The 18,121-nt window shown below is 39.1% G+C and overlaps 1 protein-coding gene across 2 annotated transcripts; it reads left to right on the top strand.

Moving 5' to 3' along the window:
* Positions 1 to 588: 588 nt before the first annotated feature.
* Positions 589 to 14,456, top strand: Naa50 (N-alpha-acetyltransferase 50, NatE catalytic subunit). Of its 2 annotated transcripts, none has more exons than XM_041673006.1 (5): positions 589 to 910; positions 9,328 to 9,461; positions 10,027 to 10,146; positions 10,735 to 10,801; positions 12,207 to 14,456. In XM_041673006.1, exons 1-5 carry the CDS (start codon positions 903 to 905, stop codon positions 12,382 to 12,384), a joined length of 507 nt encoding a protein of 168 aa, XP_041528940.1. In that variant the 5' UTR covers positions 589 to 902; the 3' UTR covers positions 12,385 to 14,456. The 2 variants fall into 2 exon arrangements, with proteins under 2 accessions (XP_041528940.1, XP_041528939.1); XM_041673005.1 differs by having other exon boundaries at positions 590 to 910; positions 9,325 to 9,461.
* Positions 14,457 to 18,121: the final 3,665 nt, after the last annotated feature.

Genomic DNA, 18,121 nt, shown 5'->3' with positions numbered 1-18,121 from the left:
CTACAGCACAGAAAACGAGGCTGGCAAGGGTTAAAGTGCATTGCTAAGGAAGTGACGTTGAGTCACGCTCTAAGGGCCGGAAGTGGCGATGGAGTCCCGCCTCTCTCCGTCCCGAGTTAAAAATCCTGGCTGGAAGGCTTAAGTCTATCACGTGACTTTTTTTTTTTTAATATGGCTTGGCTGCTGGAGGTTCGCCAAGTTATCCGGGCCGTTCGTTACCTTTTGATTTTAAAAACACATTTACTGCAGGTCTCCACAGACTTTCTGACATTAAGAAGAATCCATTTTATAAAACCCTATTAGGCGACAAGAGCGTTTGAAGGTCACTGGAGACCCGAGGAGGGAGGGGGGGGGAGGTTGGAAAGGGGGGGCGGGAAAGACTGAACTCGCCGGTTTGCGGAGAGGGAAGGGTGGAGAGATCCGGATTTTACCGCCGGAGCCGACCGGGCGAGCTCGGCGGGAGTGTCGCAAAGGGTGGGCGGAGCCAGCCCTCCGGAGGCCCATCCCTGGCCCAGAGGGGAAGTCCGGGGGGGGGGGGGGGGGCGCGGCACGGAACACTGCGGCTGCGCGCGACACGGCGGCCGCGCCGGCGCGCTGAGGGGGCGGGGTGAAAGGTCACAGCGCGGCGGCGGGTCTGGCTGGCGGCAGCTGCGGGCGGGAGCCGAGTGTCCCGTGTGCACGTGTGGCGGAGCGGCGGCAGCAGCGCGGCGGCGGACCTTCCCGCGTCTCCCCGGAGCTTCGGGGCCCGGCTTGGCTTCCGTGGCCTCCTCGGCGCCCTTTCCCTCCGCCGAGAGGCGGGCGTGTGGGGTCGAGTGGCCTGAGCGCAGGGCGCGGAGTGCTCCAGGCGGCGAGGACGACGGCGTTGGTCGCGGCTGTAACGACGGCCTCAGCAGGCGGGGAAGATGAAAGGGTGAGGAAGGGAGAAGGGCAGCAGGCGGGGGCCCGGCGGGCAGGGGAGAGGGACGGAGGCCGGCGGACCGGGAGAGCGCTGCCTGCGAGGAGAGACTCGCGCCAAGACCGGGCCTCCAGTGGGGACTTCGCCAGGCTCCTCGGTCACTCGGCTTCGGGAGGGGGCGGAGGCTTAGGCCGGCTGTTGGCGGGCTGCAGGGCCAGCGGAGGCAAGGGCGCGAGTCCACGAATCCAGCCCCGGGGACGAGGGTGCCCCGAGTGTGACAACGGGGAGGAGGGATCGTGGGCGCCCCGGGCCTCTTCCCGGGAGCGCACGACCGAGCCAACTCAGGTGCTGATCCGTATCCGGGCTCCACGCTGTGGCTGCGGGCTTTGACACGTTTCGGTTTTCCTTCATACTTGTGGGCTGTGCCGAACCTTCTGGAGGGAAAAGGAATTGGAATAAAGAGCGTGGGGATGAGTGTTGGGAGCTAGTGACTCAACGAGATTTGGGTTGGGTCAGAGCGAGAGGAGGAGGGAGGGAGGGAGGGGGAACGAACTCGAGCCGCGGGGACTTTGGGGTGCCAAAATGTTTAAGGAAGTATCGTGGGTCAGTAGGTGGAGCTATAGCTTCGGGAGCGTGTTTGCCCCGAGTCCGCGGAGCAGCTTTTTGCTGCTGGTTAGCAAAGTTGAGGTTTGGTCTTTTCAAATCTTGGGTAACGTTAGGAGTTGTTTTGGTTTAACTGTTCCCGTACCGATTTATAAACTGTACAGTATTAGCGCCGCGCTAACGCGTTGCAAGCCGTTTTGGAGGTTGCCTTTACAATCTTCAGAGAAAGAGATGGAAGCTTAAACATATTAAACTTTATGAAATACCGAAAGGATTTTTTTTTTCTAAGTAGGCTGAAAATTAGAACTGTTGTTTGTTAGTTGAACTGTTTGAATCAGCATCCTTTTTGGAGAACGAAATATATCATTTCTCCAAACTCGTTCTGTGTAAAATAAAGGTCATTTATCTATACGTCTTAAAACTCAAACTATTCTGAGTTTTGATTTTTAGGTCTACATATAAAATACTTTTTGCTTTAGATATTGGTTACTCAGTGTTGAATTTTTTGCATGTGTTGGAATGTTTGCGCCGCTTGAGTCACGATCCGGGACATTTGGCTAATTTTAAAAAATGTGATCCAACTATCTTTAGGAAAAGTTTTATTTTCCTAGTAGTGTATGACTTTTTTTGATGCTGTCTCTCTTTTCTTATTGATACTCAATACATATTTGTCATGTTCTGTTATAGTAATAGCAATGAAGATAATGAGTCCAAAAATGATTCTGGACGTTTAGATTAAAAAACTTGGATCTAGTTCAGTTTCTCTAGGCATAGGATGTACTCTTTCTGATACCTAATTTGACAGTAGAAATGGAGCCACACAGTGTGGTTCTTGTCAGTCTGTTTGAACTCATTATTAAGTGTACTATTAAAGTAGCTTTCTTTTACTTACTGAAGTTCTGGGACCTGAAGGAAAGCACTCAGCTGCTGATCTATAACCCCCAGCACTTTAGTTTGAGATAGGGTCTTACTATGTTGTTCAGGCCAGCCTTGAACTTGGCAACGATGTTCTTGGCCTCAGCCTTTTGAGTAGCTAGTATTGCAAACTGAGCCACCAGCACTAGCTGGTTCTGTTTATTTAAACAGATATTTACATGTAACATTATGGAGGCAGATGTCTAGAAATGAGGAACTGGACAAATTTAGACAAAACTACAGTTTAGGCCAGTAAGCATGCTCAAAATTAAGATTCCTTAAGGTTTTTATTTCTCACAATTGGGAGCTTAGAATTGTGTTCTGGACTAAACAGTTTCAAGATGTTTTTGTAGGTATAGTTCTTTAATTTTCCACAACTAACTTCTAACAAACATGAGACTTTAAATTTTCCTCTTTGTTCCTTTTAAGATACTAAAGAAATGAAATAATGGTGTAGTACAGTTCTTGTTTGTTTGAGATGTTAATGTCCTTGAGATCCAAAACTTGTACAACTGCACTGTGTTCAATGTCCTGACTTCATTAGAAAGACCTGTGCAAAGCAGTGGTCCTATTTTGTAGTTTTTGATTGAAATTTTATTTGCTAAGTTTTCCCTTTTTATTGAGCTTACCAAACACAGTTAAGTAGTTGACTCTGAAGTGGGAAACCAAAACCCTCTATGATTTAAATTTTGGGTGTTGAAACTTTAAGCTTACTATTTTAAATATTTTATTTTTTTACGGTTATTTTTATTATCAACAGCAGTAGGATATCCTGTTTATAAATAATGTATTTTTCTTATCTTTATAGTAGACAAATTTGCAGTTGATAGTTGCTATATGTTTTTATATGCATATCTGAAGTATGAGAAGTATACATTAGGCTGTTGGCTATTTCACCTGAGATTTCTTGTTTTTATGAACCAAGGGCATTATGGCTTGGATTTGTGGTCGGTAAGCTGGTTACTTTTATATGTTCTTCCTCTCTAGGGAAGAAGATATTAAGGCAGCGCAGTCAGTTATCAGTGCAATTGAAAAATAAAATGAAAGAAGGTGCAGATTAGTTCCTTTAAACAAGATGTGAATACTAAAGTGACCAAAATAAAAATGAAATGGTAGGTAGGAATAATATTAAATACAGAGCAGTGTGGTTTCTAATTGAAACTTGGTTAGATGTTACAGAGTGGAACAGAGTCTATGGCCATACCCTGAATGCGCCCGGTCTCATCTGATCTTGGAAACTAACAGATCTTGGAAACTAACAGGGTCGGGCCTGGTTTGTACTTGGATGGGAGTGGAACAGGATTCTGCAGTTAGAAATGAAACTATGTCGACATACACAGAATAATGGTTCTCTCCAATAGTGTATGGACTGGGGACAGGCCCAGAAAGTTTTCTGTATTTTTATCTAGGTGTTGATTACATAGGAAATATAAGTTTTTTTTAAAAACGGAACTGTAAAGATTTGTGACATTTTTGTGTCTGTGTCCCTCTCATCTCACTATGGACTTAGGCTGGTTGGCTCCTAACCTTCAGATCCATCTGTCTCCTCTTGAGTAGCTGTTTGCTACTGAGCCTGGTTACAGAATGAATCTTGTGTACCTATAAAACTGGTTGTCAAATCTGACTAGAAACTTGCAGTTTATATTTTGCTTTTTGTGTAAAACCAGTAATTTATGTTTTGTTGATTGAGATACTGAATTTTAACAAATACTGTGTAATGTCTCCTTTGCTATGTTGAGAGTTTTGAAATAGTGTCTGAAGTATAATCGTGTGTGTTATTTTTTTTAAAGTATACCTTCTACCTATAGAGGTATGCATATTGGTGAGTGCTGGGTGTGGTATTGCTATAAAAAACAAATAGTGGTTTGGGGATTGGGTTCATTCGGTAGCAAGCATGAAACACCAGCACCAGACATGGTGGTACACATTGTCTTCCCAACACTGAGAGGCAGAGATGAAAGTATCAATGTTCAAGGTTACACAGTAAGTTTAATGCCAGCTTGGGATACATGAGGCACTGTCTTAAAAACTTTTCTACATTTAAGAATATTTCAGGAGAATCTTTTGGGTTCGAGGCTTGCCTCGTCTACAGATCGAGTTCCAGGACAGGTGCCAAAGCTACACAGAGAAACTCTGTCTCCAGACTCGAAAGAAAGAAAGAAAGAAAGAAAGAAAGAAAGAAAGAAAGAAGATTTATTTATTTATTTATTATGTATACAGTATTCTCAGTATTCTGTCAGCATGTATGTCTGCAGGCCAGAAGAGGGCACCAGATCTCATTACAGATGGTTGTGAGCCACCGTGTGGTTGCTGGGAATCTCTTAACCGCTGAGCCATCTCTCCAGCCCAAGATTTTTTTTTTTAAAGGATCATTCAGGAGGCTAAGTGCTTACATGATTTTTCTGTTTTATCATAATAATTTACATAAATTTTGTTCTTGTTATCACAATTTGTAGCCAAGCTTTAAATTATTACATCCTAATTGTTGTCAGATAAAATCTCTTGTCAGATAAAAAACTTATTTTGTGAAGTGTTATTTTTCAAAGTCAGTAGTGCTCTTGCCAGACCAAACTAATTAATATTTAATTTTACCTTGCTCTTTTATTCTGTAGAAATCTTGATTTTTGTCCTCCAGGTGTTAACTCTAGCTTTCAATTTCATGGCATTTGAAGAGGCATATGTTTCAGGTATTCAAATAATTTTCCTTCTTGTTTTAAACCTAGTCTTCAGTAGCGAATAGGATACTTATACTAAGCTGTAGAACGCTTTTCAATTCTAAAATTGTAGTTTAAGGTACAGAATTGTAACACAGTAGTGCTGTTACTTTGCCTTCCTCTTGATTTTCTTTCAATTAGTTAAAGCACGGTGTCTAACTTACTAATAAAATATTAGTCTTGTCTGATGCAATAGTGGATAGCCACAGTTAATCATTGAGCAGTCAAAATATTTTTGTATGGCTAAATTTTTTAAGTTTAGTTTAAATTAATTTTTAAAAAAGATTTTACTTTTATGTGTATGGGTGTTTTGCCTGCATTTATGTCTGCTCCAATGAATGTGCCTGGTTTATGGAAGCTAGAAGAGGATGTTGAGCCCCTGAGACTGAAGTTATAAACTGTAGTGAGCCATCATGTGGTGCCAGGAATCTAACCCAGGTCCTCTGAAAGAATAGCCAGTGCTCTTAACTGCTGAGCCATAGTTTAAATTAAATTTTAAATGTTAGTCTTGGGGCATTTTAAAGCATATTTGACATAAACTAGATATATAGATCTGTAAATTTTGCTAAATATTAATATATATAAAATGTTTTCTGGGAGTGTTAGACTCTAAATTTGAAGTATGCTGTGAGTTGAATATGGTGAGTTTTTGTGAGCCTCTATTGGTTGCTGGGAATTGACCAGCACCTCTGGAAGAGCAGCCAGTGCTCTTAACTGTTGAGCCATCTCTCCAGCCTAAATAAAGTGAGTTTTAAAGACTTAGTATGAGCATGGCATGTTGGTAATCATCACCAGGGAGATAGAGGCAGGAGGATTGGAAATTCAAGGCTAGCTTGGACTATGTGAGGCCCAGTTTCAAATAACGAGAGACTTGGCAGGATTAAAGGTGAGGCTATTCATAAAGATAGAGAAAAGAGATAACACCTAGTGTGTAGAAGCTAAAGTTTGATCCAGTTAAACATCCTAAGATGTGCAGTCCCAATCTCCAAGGTGTATTCAATACAAAATGTCAGTAGTTATAAGATTGAGAGATCCTACTTTAAAATCTAGATGAGAAGCCCAAACCCAGCAACCAAGTGGTGTTAGGTGGAAAAGATTAAGTATAAAAGTAACGCCTAGCCAGGGCTTTTTTGATGCACTTGGGAAAAGGATCTGGGAGTTTGTGGTCATGCTCAGCTACAAAAAAACAAGTTCTGGGCCAGCTTGGGCTGCATGAAACCCTGTCTTTAAGGGGGTTGGGAACGGGGAAGACATACAAACATAGAGTACCATGTGAGGTAGGAATTTCAGTAAAGAGAAAAGTCTTTTGGATAGTTAGTATTTGTTTTAGTTATGGTTTCTGTTGTTGTGAAGAGACACCATGACCACTGCAACTCTTTTAAAGGAAAGCATTTAATTAGGGATGGGTTATAGTTCAGAGGTTTAGTCCATTATCATGATGGTGGGACATGGTGGCACACAGACAGACATGGTACTGGAGAAGGAGTTAAAGTTAAACATCTTGATCTGCGGGGGAACATAAATGTAGGCAGAGACTGTTTGTTTCCTGACTTCTCAGACCTGGATACTCACCCAGAAACTATTAATTACAACACTGTCTAGCCTTTAGCTCAGACTTATTAACTATTATATCTTAAATTAACCCATTTCTATTAATCTGTGTATCACCACGAGGCTGTGGCCTACTGGCAACCTCCTTCGGCAGTACATGGCGTCTCATTGACTCTGTCTACTCTCTCTATCTCTGTTCTGATTTCCCACCTGGCTTTATTCTGCTGTGCCATTGGCTCAAAGAGCTTTATTCATCAACCAATAAAAGCAACACATATACAGAAGGACATCCCACATCACGTAAGGAGTCTGTGTCCTACTAGCCAGGCTTATAAAATCTCAAAGCCGGCTTACACGGTGACACACTTCCTAAAAATGCTACTTCTGGGCAAAACAATCAAACACGTGAGTCTGTAGGGGCCATAGGTATTCAAACCACCATGGTTTTAAAGTGTGCTTTTGACCTTTTGTGTCATTTACTGAAGGACATGGTTTAGATTAAGATTCCCACTAGCCAAGAGGAAAAATCTAACGTCTTGAATTTTTATTGACTTCAGCCATATTTTGATCTCTTTAATATATTTGATGCTTTAATCAAGTATTCCAATTGTTTGGTGTGAGTTGACTCTTACCAGCACATATCACACACCCTTCTCTTTAACCTTAAGGAACAAAGATGATTCCTTTGAGGGACTATGATAGGACTGATCTCATTATAATAAAAATTCCTAGAAATGCTTGATTCCTAGCTTTATACTGTTTACTACGAGCATATTCTCTGTTGGAGTTTTGGTTTTATCTCTATGAAGGGAAGTGGAATGGGCCCAGTGGATTCTAAGGCACCTTCAAAATTCTGAACAAAAAATGACTAGTTAAAATTTTGTGCCAAGTTATGCTGTATCTATTGAATGAATAAGCAGGTATAGAGAGTTTGCCTGCACTTTATTTTTGCTGTGTAACTAAGTCAGGCCTTGATGCTGGGGAGCACATTTCTTGGAGAGTCTCATCTCCATCTTGTGGTCTTTCTGAATATTGCCAGTAATTTTTTTTTTTTTTTTAATTTTGAGGATGAAAGCTCGCTCAGTGGAAGCACGTGGATTTGATTTCTATACAAATAGCCGTACAGGTACATGTAGTATTTGTTGTACAGAGACACACCAAAAACAGACTTAAAAATTGGAATACTTGATAGAGTTGGAGGTTGAAAATTAAAATTTGAAAGTTTTTGTTAGGAAAGTGCTATAGTAGTTAATAGGTGAACACATTTCAGAATTCATTGAGTAACATTAAGTTCACAAGGTTCAATGATTTCAGTGGCAGCAGTTTGCCCTATAGTCTGACTAAAGTGAATGCAAGAGGTTTGTTTGTTTTTATTTTATTCTATTTGGTTTTTTGAGACAAGGTTTCTCTGTGAAACAGTCCTGACTATCCTGAAACGCACCCTGTAGACCAGACTGGCCTCAAACTCAGAGATCTTCCTGCCTCTGCCCCTGAGTGCTGCGACTAAAGATGCGTGACACCACCACCGGGCCTTAATGCTTATTTTGTCTTAGTACTTTTTATTGTTTATGCCATCCACTGTGAACAGGTTGTTAGCATAAGGGCACCTAACTGCACTTGGTTCCCAGCACCCATGTGGCGGTTCCTGGGATTTGACACCTCTATGGCCAGGAGGCTCAAATATACATACACTCACATAAATATAAATAAAAACTAATCTTAAACAGAAGGTAAAAAGAGGGTAAATGGGGCTGTGGTTGTAGCTCCTGAAAGAGCACTTACCTAGCATGACGGAGGCCCTGGGCTTGATTTCCAGCACAAGAAAAGAGTCTTCAGTGTCTGCTGGTAGTGCTGGTAGTACTAGGAATGAACTGTTGTGTGGATTTCCAGCAGGGTTTGCCTCAACAGATTTATTTTTAGTATGTAGTAAAAGTTATTTGAGCTATTAGAAATTTATGTTGTGGACTACTTTTCAAGGCAGAACAGTTTCATTATCAGGAATCTTGAGCTCTCTTTTAATTCCTTATTTTTTGAAGTCCCTAAGTACTTGTTCTGTTTTCTGAAATTCTCATGCTGAAACTGAGATGTGCTGGAATATGAATCCTTAATATCACTTACTACTGATATTGTTACTGGATCACTGTTCTCAATAAATAAAATGCGAATAATTTTTCACAATTGACTTATTTTCTGCTTATGTAAGCAAAGGAGATGGGCAGGTTTCTCCGTGCTTAGTGCTGGATTGTCTCAAGAAATAGTGTATGAATTTATATTCTCATCTTTAGTACCATTTCCTATCCCTTTGTTAATATTATCAGTCTGTTTATCAATAATAGCTATATCTACATTTTTAAACTGTAAACTAGAAGAACAGTTTTAGTATTTATTAAAGGATAATATTCTGGCCTTATTGGTTAGTGTGTACTTTTTTTGTCCCTAAATGTGTATATTTGTAGAAAAGCTCTAAGTAGAATTTTGGTTGAACATTTGACAAAATTTGCTTGTAAGTGGTAGTGTTTTAAGAATATAAAGTAATAAAAAAGGGTTGCATTTGTCAGTCATGCAAAAATGACTGGTACCCTTTTAATGGTATCTTAATGAATCAAGTTAATTATCTTTTATTGAGTACATTTTGGTTTGTTCCAGTAGCCGGATCGAATTGGGGGATGTGACACCACACAATATTAAGCAGTTGAAGAGATTGAACCAGGTCATCTTTCCAGTCAGCTATAATGATAAATTCTACAAGGATGTGCTAGAGGTTGGCGAGCTAGCAAAACTTGGTATGTCTTTCCTCCTTTTTAAAATATGAATTCTCAAACTATGTTTGTTAATACTAGAGCAACTAATACAGGCTCCTTAATTTTATAAGCAAGAGAAGTTGAAATGAAATGTTACAGATTTTTGAGCAAGATCAGTGTTGAATATATGACATTTAAAAGCAAATACTTAATGTCCTTTACAAAAAGTGTGAGTGTGTGCATGTGCAGGCGCACAGACTACATGACCACGTTTGGACATAAGAGAGCAACTTCGGGGAGTGAGTTCTAGCCTTCCACGTTGTAAGTTCCAACAGTTGAGCTTTAGGTTTCCAGGCTTGGCAGATACCTTTCTCTGCTGAGCCAACTCCCTGGCTCCGAAATGTTTTCTGTTATTTACTGTGAGCCTGTGTGTTTATCACAATTTAACTATTACAGAGAAAGCTTAACCTTCCTCGGACAATGTCAGTCTTGAGGTCATTGATATTCTCATAAGAGTAGTTGGTTAAAATCTGATGCCTATAACAACTTTTTAAGGAGCTGGTTAAATAAAATGTTATAATTTACATCTTTGTATTTTCTGTGGCAGCATATTTCAATGATATAGCTGTAGGTGCGGTGTGCTGCAGGGTGGATCATTCACAGAATCAAAAGAGACTTTACATCATGACACTAGGATGCCTTGCACCTTACCGAAGACTAGGAATAGGTAAAATTATGTGGTGTTTTGTTCTGTCAGGTGTTGGTGGAGTGTGTCTTTAATCGGATGTATCCTTGAGTGATTGAGTGAGGACAGCCAGAGCTAAACGAGAAGCCCTGTTTCAGAAAACAAACCAAAAAAAAGGGAGGGGGGAGGAAACTGGGAAGTGGATTGCGAAAAGTAAAATGAAAACCATTGCTTAGTATTCATTTGGAAGCCCATAGATTTGATTTGTTTATCGGTCTGGGATTGTTTTATTCATATATATGAATATGAGAGAAGGTCCTCTAGTGGTTTTAAACATATTTACACACTGAGAACAAAATTTGGGGACGTATGGATGTCTAGTTGTCTTCTAGTTCTGTGTCAGGTCTTAGTAAAGATGGAAAGTAGAGCTGGGTGGTGGCGGCACATGCCTTTAATCCCAGCACTTTCGGGGGGTAGGGGGCAGAGACAGTTGGATCTTCGTGAGTTTGAGGACAGCCAGGGCTACACAGAGGAAATCCTGTCTTGCGGGATGGGGGGAATTAGATGTCAAATTTCAAGGTCAACTTGTAAAGTTATTTATTTACTTATTTGTTTTTGCCTTATTGATAGGAACTAAAATGCTAAATCATGTCCTAAACATCTGTGAGAAAGATGGCACTTTTGACAACATCTATCTGTAAGTACCTAATGTTCATCTAAGTGTCTGTAAATTATCTGTTTAAATCTCTATCAAGAAACTTTGAAATCTACTCACTCATTGTATATTTGATGAAGGTATGCTTGTCCCTTGATAGCAATAGACATATAAAAGGGCTGTTCTTCTAGACAACCCTAGTTCCATTACTAGCACCCACATGGTGTCTCAAAACCATTTGTAACTCCAGTTCCAGGGAATCCTGTACCCTCCTCTGATAAATAAGTGGTACACAGGCATATTTGCAGACAGAAGTGACCACACCGATAAAATAAGTTTTAGAAAAAAACAAAGTACATTTATTTAAGTTCATAAATCCATATAAAGGGGGCATACTATTTACAGATGACCTATCCTCCCACGTTCTTTAAACTGACCTAATTTACTTAAGGGTGCCTAGACAAAAGAAAATGTTACAGAAGTTTTATTGTGTTGTATTGTTTAGGGAATGCTGAAGAATGGTGTATATGTTCCATTCAGGACAACTTAATTTTTATTATTTTTTTAATTGATTTTTATTGAGCTCAACTTTATTTTTAATTCCAGGTTGGTAAAGTGTGGGTAGAAAATTGTTGTGATGAATCATTTACGTTATAATTTGGTTTTAATTATATATAAGGGACCCTATGGTGAAACCAAGAGTCTCAGGAGGCCACAGTATAAAGATCTAAGACAACTTGTTATGGTGGCTCATGTCTTTAATCCTAGAGCTTGCTTGCGCTCAGGAGACAGAGGCAGGTGGATTCCCCTGGGTTTGAGGCCAACCTGCTCTACACATAGTGAATTTCAAGCAGCCAGGTAGAGACCCTGACTCAAAAAAAAACAACCAACCAACCAACATGCAGAGCTAAGACAGAAATCACAACAATGAATTGTTTTCATATTATGCAGAATATTATGTTCTGAAGAGTAATGAAAGAAGCTCAAGAAGATATATTTAGGCAATTGAGACTAGAGTGTATTTTTGTTGTTAATTGTTTTTAGTGTGTATATTTGTGGGGAGGGGCATGTGCATGATTACCGGTCTCCAAGGAGGCTAGAGGCATCAACAGTCTCTGGAGCTGGTTACTGGTGGTTGTGAGCTCCTTGATGGCAGTGCTGGGAACAGAATGCCGGTCCTTTGGAAATCTCATGATGGTTTAACCTTTGTTAAGTATAAGAATAAACACTGATCCTCCTAATCTTGGCCATCTGCCTTGCAAGTGGGGGAATTAGTTTAAAAGTGTAAAATAGTAACCTTTGTTAAATATTGGTCATTGTAAAGAAAATGTACAAAATGTCTGAAATTCCACCTCTAACCAATTTGAAGCTATCTCTGGTTAAAAAACTTGAAAGTTGATGAAACTGTCTTATATATGTATCTGTGTATATATACCCTGTATCTCAGGCATGTCCAGATCAGCAATGAGTCAGCGATTGACTTCTACAGGAAGTTTGGCTTTGAGATTATTGAGACAAAGAAGAACTACTATAAGAGGATAGAACCTGCAGATGCTCATGTGCTTCAGAAAAACCTCAAAGTCCCATCTGGTCAGAATGCAGAGACACAAAAGACAGACAACTGAACAAATTACAAATGAACTTTCTTGCACTTGCTTGTCGCCAAATAAAGAAAGACCCATTGATTTCCCCTCCCCCTTTTCTTCAGCTTTCCTCCCTTGTTATTCTTCCTTTCTCTCCTCTTAAAGTTTTTAATACTTTCAAGAACTCTTAAAAATGATCATGTTGGGATTGTTTTAGTTCTCTTATTTTTGTGAGGTGGTTAGGTTGAAGGCAGGAGAAGATAGGTCTGTATCCTTTCACAGTTAAGATGTCCCCAAAACTGGGAGTCAGATGATTTCAATTTTTAGCTATTTTTTTTAACATCCTGCTTTCACATTGAAGGGCAGAGCCTACAGTATTGTTTATTTCAAAAGACAAAAAGAAGCAGCAGCAATATCTTCTCTAATTCATAGACAAGCTTAGTGTATTTGTGGTACTTTGAGTTTTAAAGACTATCTGTGGGATGCTAATCCCTGACATTGCCTTCACTCTACCTTTTGTCCTTCAAGCACTCTCAGGAGTTGGACCATTGTTATCCTTGTGAGAAAATACTAAGCTTATTTAGGTTTAAAAGCAGTTTTTCTCTCTATTTGCTGATTGGTGGGGCAGTTTGTGTAGGTAGTATTAGACTTTGATCAAAGTATTTCAGTTAAACTGCTACTTAGCTGATGAGTGGGTTGCTTGTTAGCAGATGTTCTTTGTTTTGTTTTGGTTTTTTATTTTTTCCTTCCTTCCTGCTGTTAATCTTTTTACTAGAGGCATTAACTTGTAGAGTATGGGCTGGTGAAATGAACTGTTTTAATATCCCAGCTAGAAATATGGCCTTTAACTGACCTAAAGAAAATTGTTATAATTGGTTTTCTTTTGTTTTTCAGTAAGCCCAATAATAGTGTAACCTTATACATGGAGTTATGTCCTTATAAGCCAATACCCCTAAATAAACCTGAAGCAAGTGTTTTCTCTTGGACATACAAAATTACATAAAAAGTTTAGATGGACTTGTAACATTTTAATGTATTTAATATCAACTAATACAGATTGTTAAGTGTGACCATTGAGCATTGATAATATATGGAAGAATTTCTAGACAGTATTTCTGAAAATAACATTGTTATGCTATTGCTTATCTGTTGAAGAACATCCCAGATTTGCTTACACTCTGTGCCTATAATGTTGAGTTTAAAGATTTGGAATAAGAGGAATCAAGACAAATTCCTTCTATTCTTGAAACAATAGAAGTATAAAGTGTTAATACAAATATCACTGTGACCTCCAACTGACAGGTTTGGTTAAGTCCAGATCATTTTCAGGCACATTGGGAGTGGCTCTGATGGGTTGAGAATTGTAATGTGGAGACTTTTCCTCATCTCAAAGATACATGGCATTTCTTAGATTATCAATAGTCATCAGTGGCTCAAGAAATGTTCTCATTAGACTTTAGAACAGTGTAGAGTGTATGTTTCCTTTCATTTAACTTTAAAAGGAAGTTTAATACTTCCTCTTAGGAAAATTATGGTAAGGAAGTCTTATTTCCAACTAGGTTAAATGATAAAATTATCTCACAAGATGCTTATGCACATTTTATAACACTTTTAAGTTTTTATTTGAGAATGTGAAAGTACATAAAGTGGACTTCAGTAGTCTTGAGTGCCAAGAAAAATACGGGGTGTGGTTGATGGATGGATGGATGTATAGGGTAGTGAAATTGTAGAAGTACCATGCTTGTTTCTTGGGTATTGATTTCCTAGACAGTCCAAATCTAAGCCCAGAAAAAAAGTTTAGTGTTGAGCACCTTTACTTTCATGGATAAGCTTCAGCTTGCTCTTGCCAAGAGAAGAGGGCATAAATGATAGCATAATTAGTTTGAAGAAGTCAACCATTTTGTAAACTTCCAGATAGCAAAATAGATTTTGATATATAAAAGAGTTTTCTGAGATGACACTGCCTCTATTTCTATAACCATTTCACTTGGACTATCTGAGTAGTCCTATGAATGTATCCCTAAATGTGGTTATTGAATACCGAATAGCTGCCTCACAACAATTAAGTACATGTTATTTAAAGAGGAGGAACAAATAATAAAGTTTGAATTGAGTGTGTAGGCTCCCTATTATTGTTTCTTTTTCCACTCTAGTCAGTGATTTAACCTAAATTTTAAATGTATGTATAGGGTCAATTGTCCTGTATCCAAGTTGCATTACATAATTCCATCCACTTACATAAGGGGAAGATGTGGAAGAATAGAAACTGGGACTAGTCCATATGCCTGTGAGTCGGGAAATACTAAAGTAACACCCCATGTTGAGTTTGTGGTTTTTGGTTTGGGTTTATTTGTTTTGGGGTTTTTTCTTTGTTTTTAATATGTGCTAATAATTTTTGAGGTAAAATAGTAATTCTGTTAACTGGAAGATTAAAGGCTATCTCCATTTTTTCATGACAGATTGTTTTTACTGTGGGGTAAATAGGTTAAAATTATTCTGTATGCTATTTGAATTTAGGTTCTAAAGTAAAGACACTGTAGAGAAATCTATGCAATATATAATTTGTCAAGATTAATTTTCATCTGGGGAAAGGAATTCCTAAGTGTCTCCAAAGCAGGTCACTCGTTAATTGAAAGTCCTCCAAAAAGAGAACTATTGGGAAGCATGGTGTGTGGTGGTGGAACAGAAAACCTCCCTCAGTTTTTGGAGGGAATATCTTTAAAGATACTTAAGTGGCTACGTTTACTTGGTGCAGTTAAGAATTAAACTTGTCAATTTTACCGTTACTGTTACATCTGAAATAAACTTATGTGATGTTCTGGTAGTGATCTGTCTATAAATGTCATGAAGCGCATTGTGCTGGGTGTTACAGTCTGCAACTATAAGTTGTGTACTGTGACCCATACTGTTTATATTTAAGACCCAATTTAAAACTCAATAGTCCAGGTATAATCAGGGCGTGCTAATTCAGACCTTGTTTAAAAAAAAAAAGCTGGCCAACACATGGCAACGTAGCCAGACTAGCTCCACCTACAGAAGCCCCAGACCAACAAGTCTGCCTACAACAGCTATGGGGGGTGGGTGTCCAACTGAGGCCCTGACCCTCCTTTTTGAGTCTTGTCTGAGAGGGAATTTCAGCCTGGAAACATCAGAAACAAAAGAATGTGGGGCTGTTCCACACCTCAGCTTCATGCCTGTCCCATTCCTATACATACCATCCTGCCCCAGTGTATGTATTGCACCATTTGTGCCCCCTTTCCTCTTTGCATTCAAGATTATGAAGCTTTGCTGTGGGCCTTGCCTTCCCTTCCTGTTCATCTTGGTGGTATATGGGTGAGTTTAGGGGCTTTTTTTTAATCAAAAGTATCCACTTAAAAATTTATTTTAATGTGATTAACAAATGTTTAATATTTCTATATTATATAAAACAAATATATTTCTAGTCAAGATGGTCAGAATTAGCACTTGGCTTATTCCACAAGAAACATTGGATTATCTTTGCATCTTAGATACCACATCATTCCAAAATTTAGCGGTTTCAATCAACAGATTTGTCGGATCCCATAATTTCCCGATCAAGCAATGTATGATTTCTCCAGTTGGTTCTGATATAAGATCTTAATACCATCAAGTATCATCAAGGCCTGAATTTTCTTGAAGGCCTGATAATGGTCAGAGGAGCTACTTTATCTCACATGGCTTTTAGGCCTCAGTTTCTCATGTGAGTAGATTGCCTAGCCTCAAACTAAGTCTGAGCTAGGAGTCATTTGGAACATAAAATTAATATGAGACACTTGCCACTTAACAAAGCCTAATGTTGGTTTTTTTAAAAAATTATGGTTTTTGTATGTTGCATTGTGATGAAACCTTAAATCTAACATTTGGGAAGAGTTACTATTGGATAGAATATTTTGGAATTTTCTGTACTTTGAATTAGGAACTTACTGTCCTCAAGTCAAGGATATGAGTTACGAATGAATTAAACATGTTAAATAGCTATAACTTTACAACAAGATACTGACTGAAAGAATTTGTTTCTGTCAACCAAACTTCTAGAGCCTATCTATTTAGCTCCTCTGAGAAACATTGGCAACATCAGGAGTTATTTTTAAAGATTTGAGCAGTCTATACTAAGGAAAACTATCAGGTTCTCCTTGTGTCCCTTAAATGATTTCTATGAGTTTATTAATAAACACTTGCCTTTTAAGCTCTGCACAACAGTAATGGTCAATGAGGTGAGGGCTATGGCCTCTAAAGGTAAGTTTAAAAAAATGCCATGGTTTCTCTGTAGCCCTGGCCATCCTGGAACTCTTTGTAGACCAGACTGGCCTTTAATTCACAGAGATCCACCTGCTTCTGCCTCCAGAGTGTTAAGATTTGTGCGTGTGGGTGCTTGCCAAGTACTCTTAATTGTTGCACTATCTTCCTAGGCCTTTAATGTTCTGTTGTAAGTAGAACATCTTAACGACAAGTGAAGGACCCTTGGAAACAGCTGTTTGTGAGACAAGGTTTCACCTTGAACTTGCTATGTAGCTGAGGCTAGATTTGAATTCTTGATCCTATTTCTATCAACTTGGTTGGCTGAATGTTTCCTTTGCAAAAGTGAACAAAAGTTCTCATCATCAATCTTGAGTTTGTTTTAATGTTATAAAGCAATATGGAGAGAAATATTCTTTACACTGACTTTTTAACATCGCATCCAATATAAACACGCTTTAATAAGATTTAAAAGGCTGATAATTGAAAAGTCAAAAAGATTCAGGACTTAGGCATCGAAGCTATCTATGTTTTGTGGTTATGATTGTATCAAACCTAATTTGTTTCTCTAGACTGGTGTAGCTTATTCCATTTTTATCTTTAATCAGGCTACAATTTAAAAGTAGCAGACTAGCTCAAATCTGGTGGGATTTTGTTATTTAGTAGGGACCAGACTCATTAGGACTGACTTCCAGCATTTTACCACTTGGATCAGGAGAAGAGGCTGAAGCAGTAAGAGTTTGAACTTAACCCCAAATTGGGTTACATAGACCCCACTTGAGGGAGAAATCCTAATCACAATACCATCTCTAGCGGCCATAATTTAAAATTTTTTTTGTGTGTGCATGTTTGTTCCTCAAAAACGCATGAGGTCATAAGGAAGGTCCAGTTCCATATGGATATTGGGGATCAAGCCTCAGTTTCCTATAATAAATGGTAATGCTCTTAACTACTGATCTTTCCAGCTATCGTAATTATTTTGCTGTCCAATCACAAATAGCTTCCAATAGATGACTTAATTTTTTGTAACACTGGTAAGTCCTACAAGTATAACTTTCTACTTTCCACCTAGTAGCCAACCCACCTTCTGTAGTGTTCAAAAGGTCTCAGAGGCACACGTGACTTTTTTAATGTGTAGCTTAGGCCAAATTTAAAGCATGATTACTGAATTACCATCATTTCTTGGTGTGGTTTTGTAATGTGATGGTAACACACTGACTTTGGTCATGGAATTTGGTCATGGGATATACCCAAAAGTGATCTGGCTGTGACTGAAACTTAAAAGAGGGTGTGGCTCTGGCCTAGGGATACCTAGCACTAGTAAGAAGCATTTCTCCTTTTTCAGTACCAGGGATTGAACTGAGGGCCTTGCAGTGTTAGGGTACAGACTGATCTGTAAACAGCACCCCTAGGCTACCCTCAAAATTGCTAATTCTGCCTCTGCCTTTTTAACGTTACTTTGACAGATTACAGGTGGTTCTAAAGTGTTTGATGTGGGTGCTAGGAACCTGGACCTGAATCC

The sequence above is a fragment of the Microtus oregoni genome, unplaced genomic scaffold, assembly GCF_018167655.1.
Source record: "Microtus oregoni isolate MIOR12 unplaced genomic scaffold, Mior012 000023F_ref0000262, whole genome shotgun sequence".
Lineage (NCBI taxonomy): Eukaryota > Metazoa > Chordata > Mammalia > Rodentia > Cricetidae > Microtus > Microtus oregoni.
Note: the sequence above shows the minus strand (reverse complement) of the source record. Positions and strands in the feature narration are given on the sequence as shown.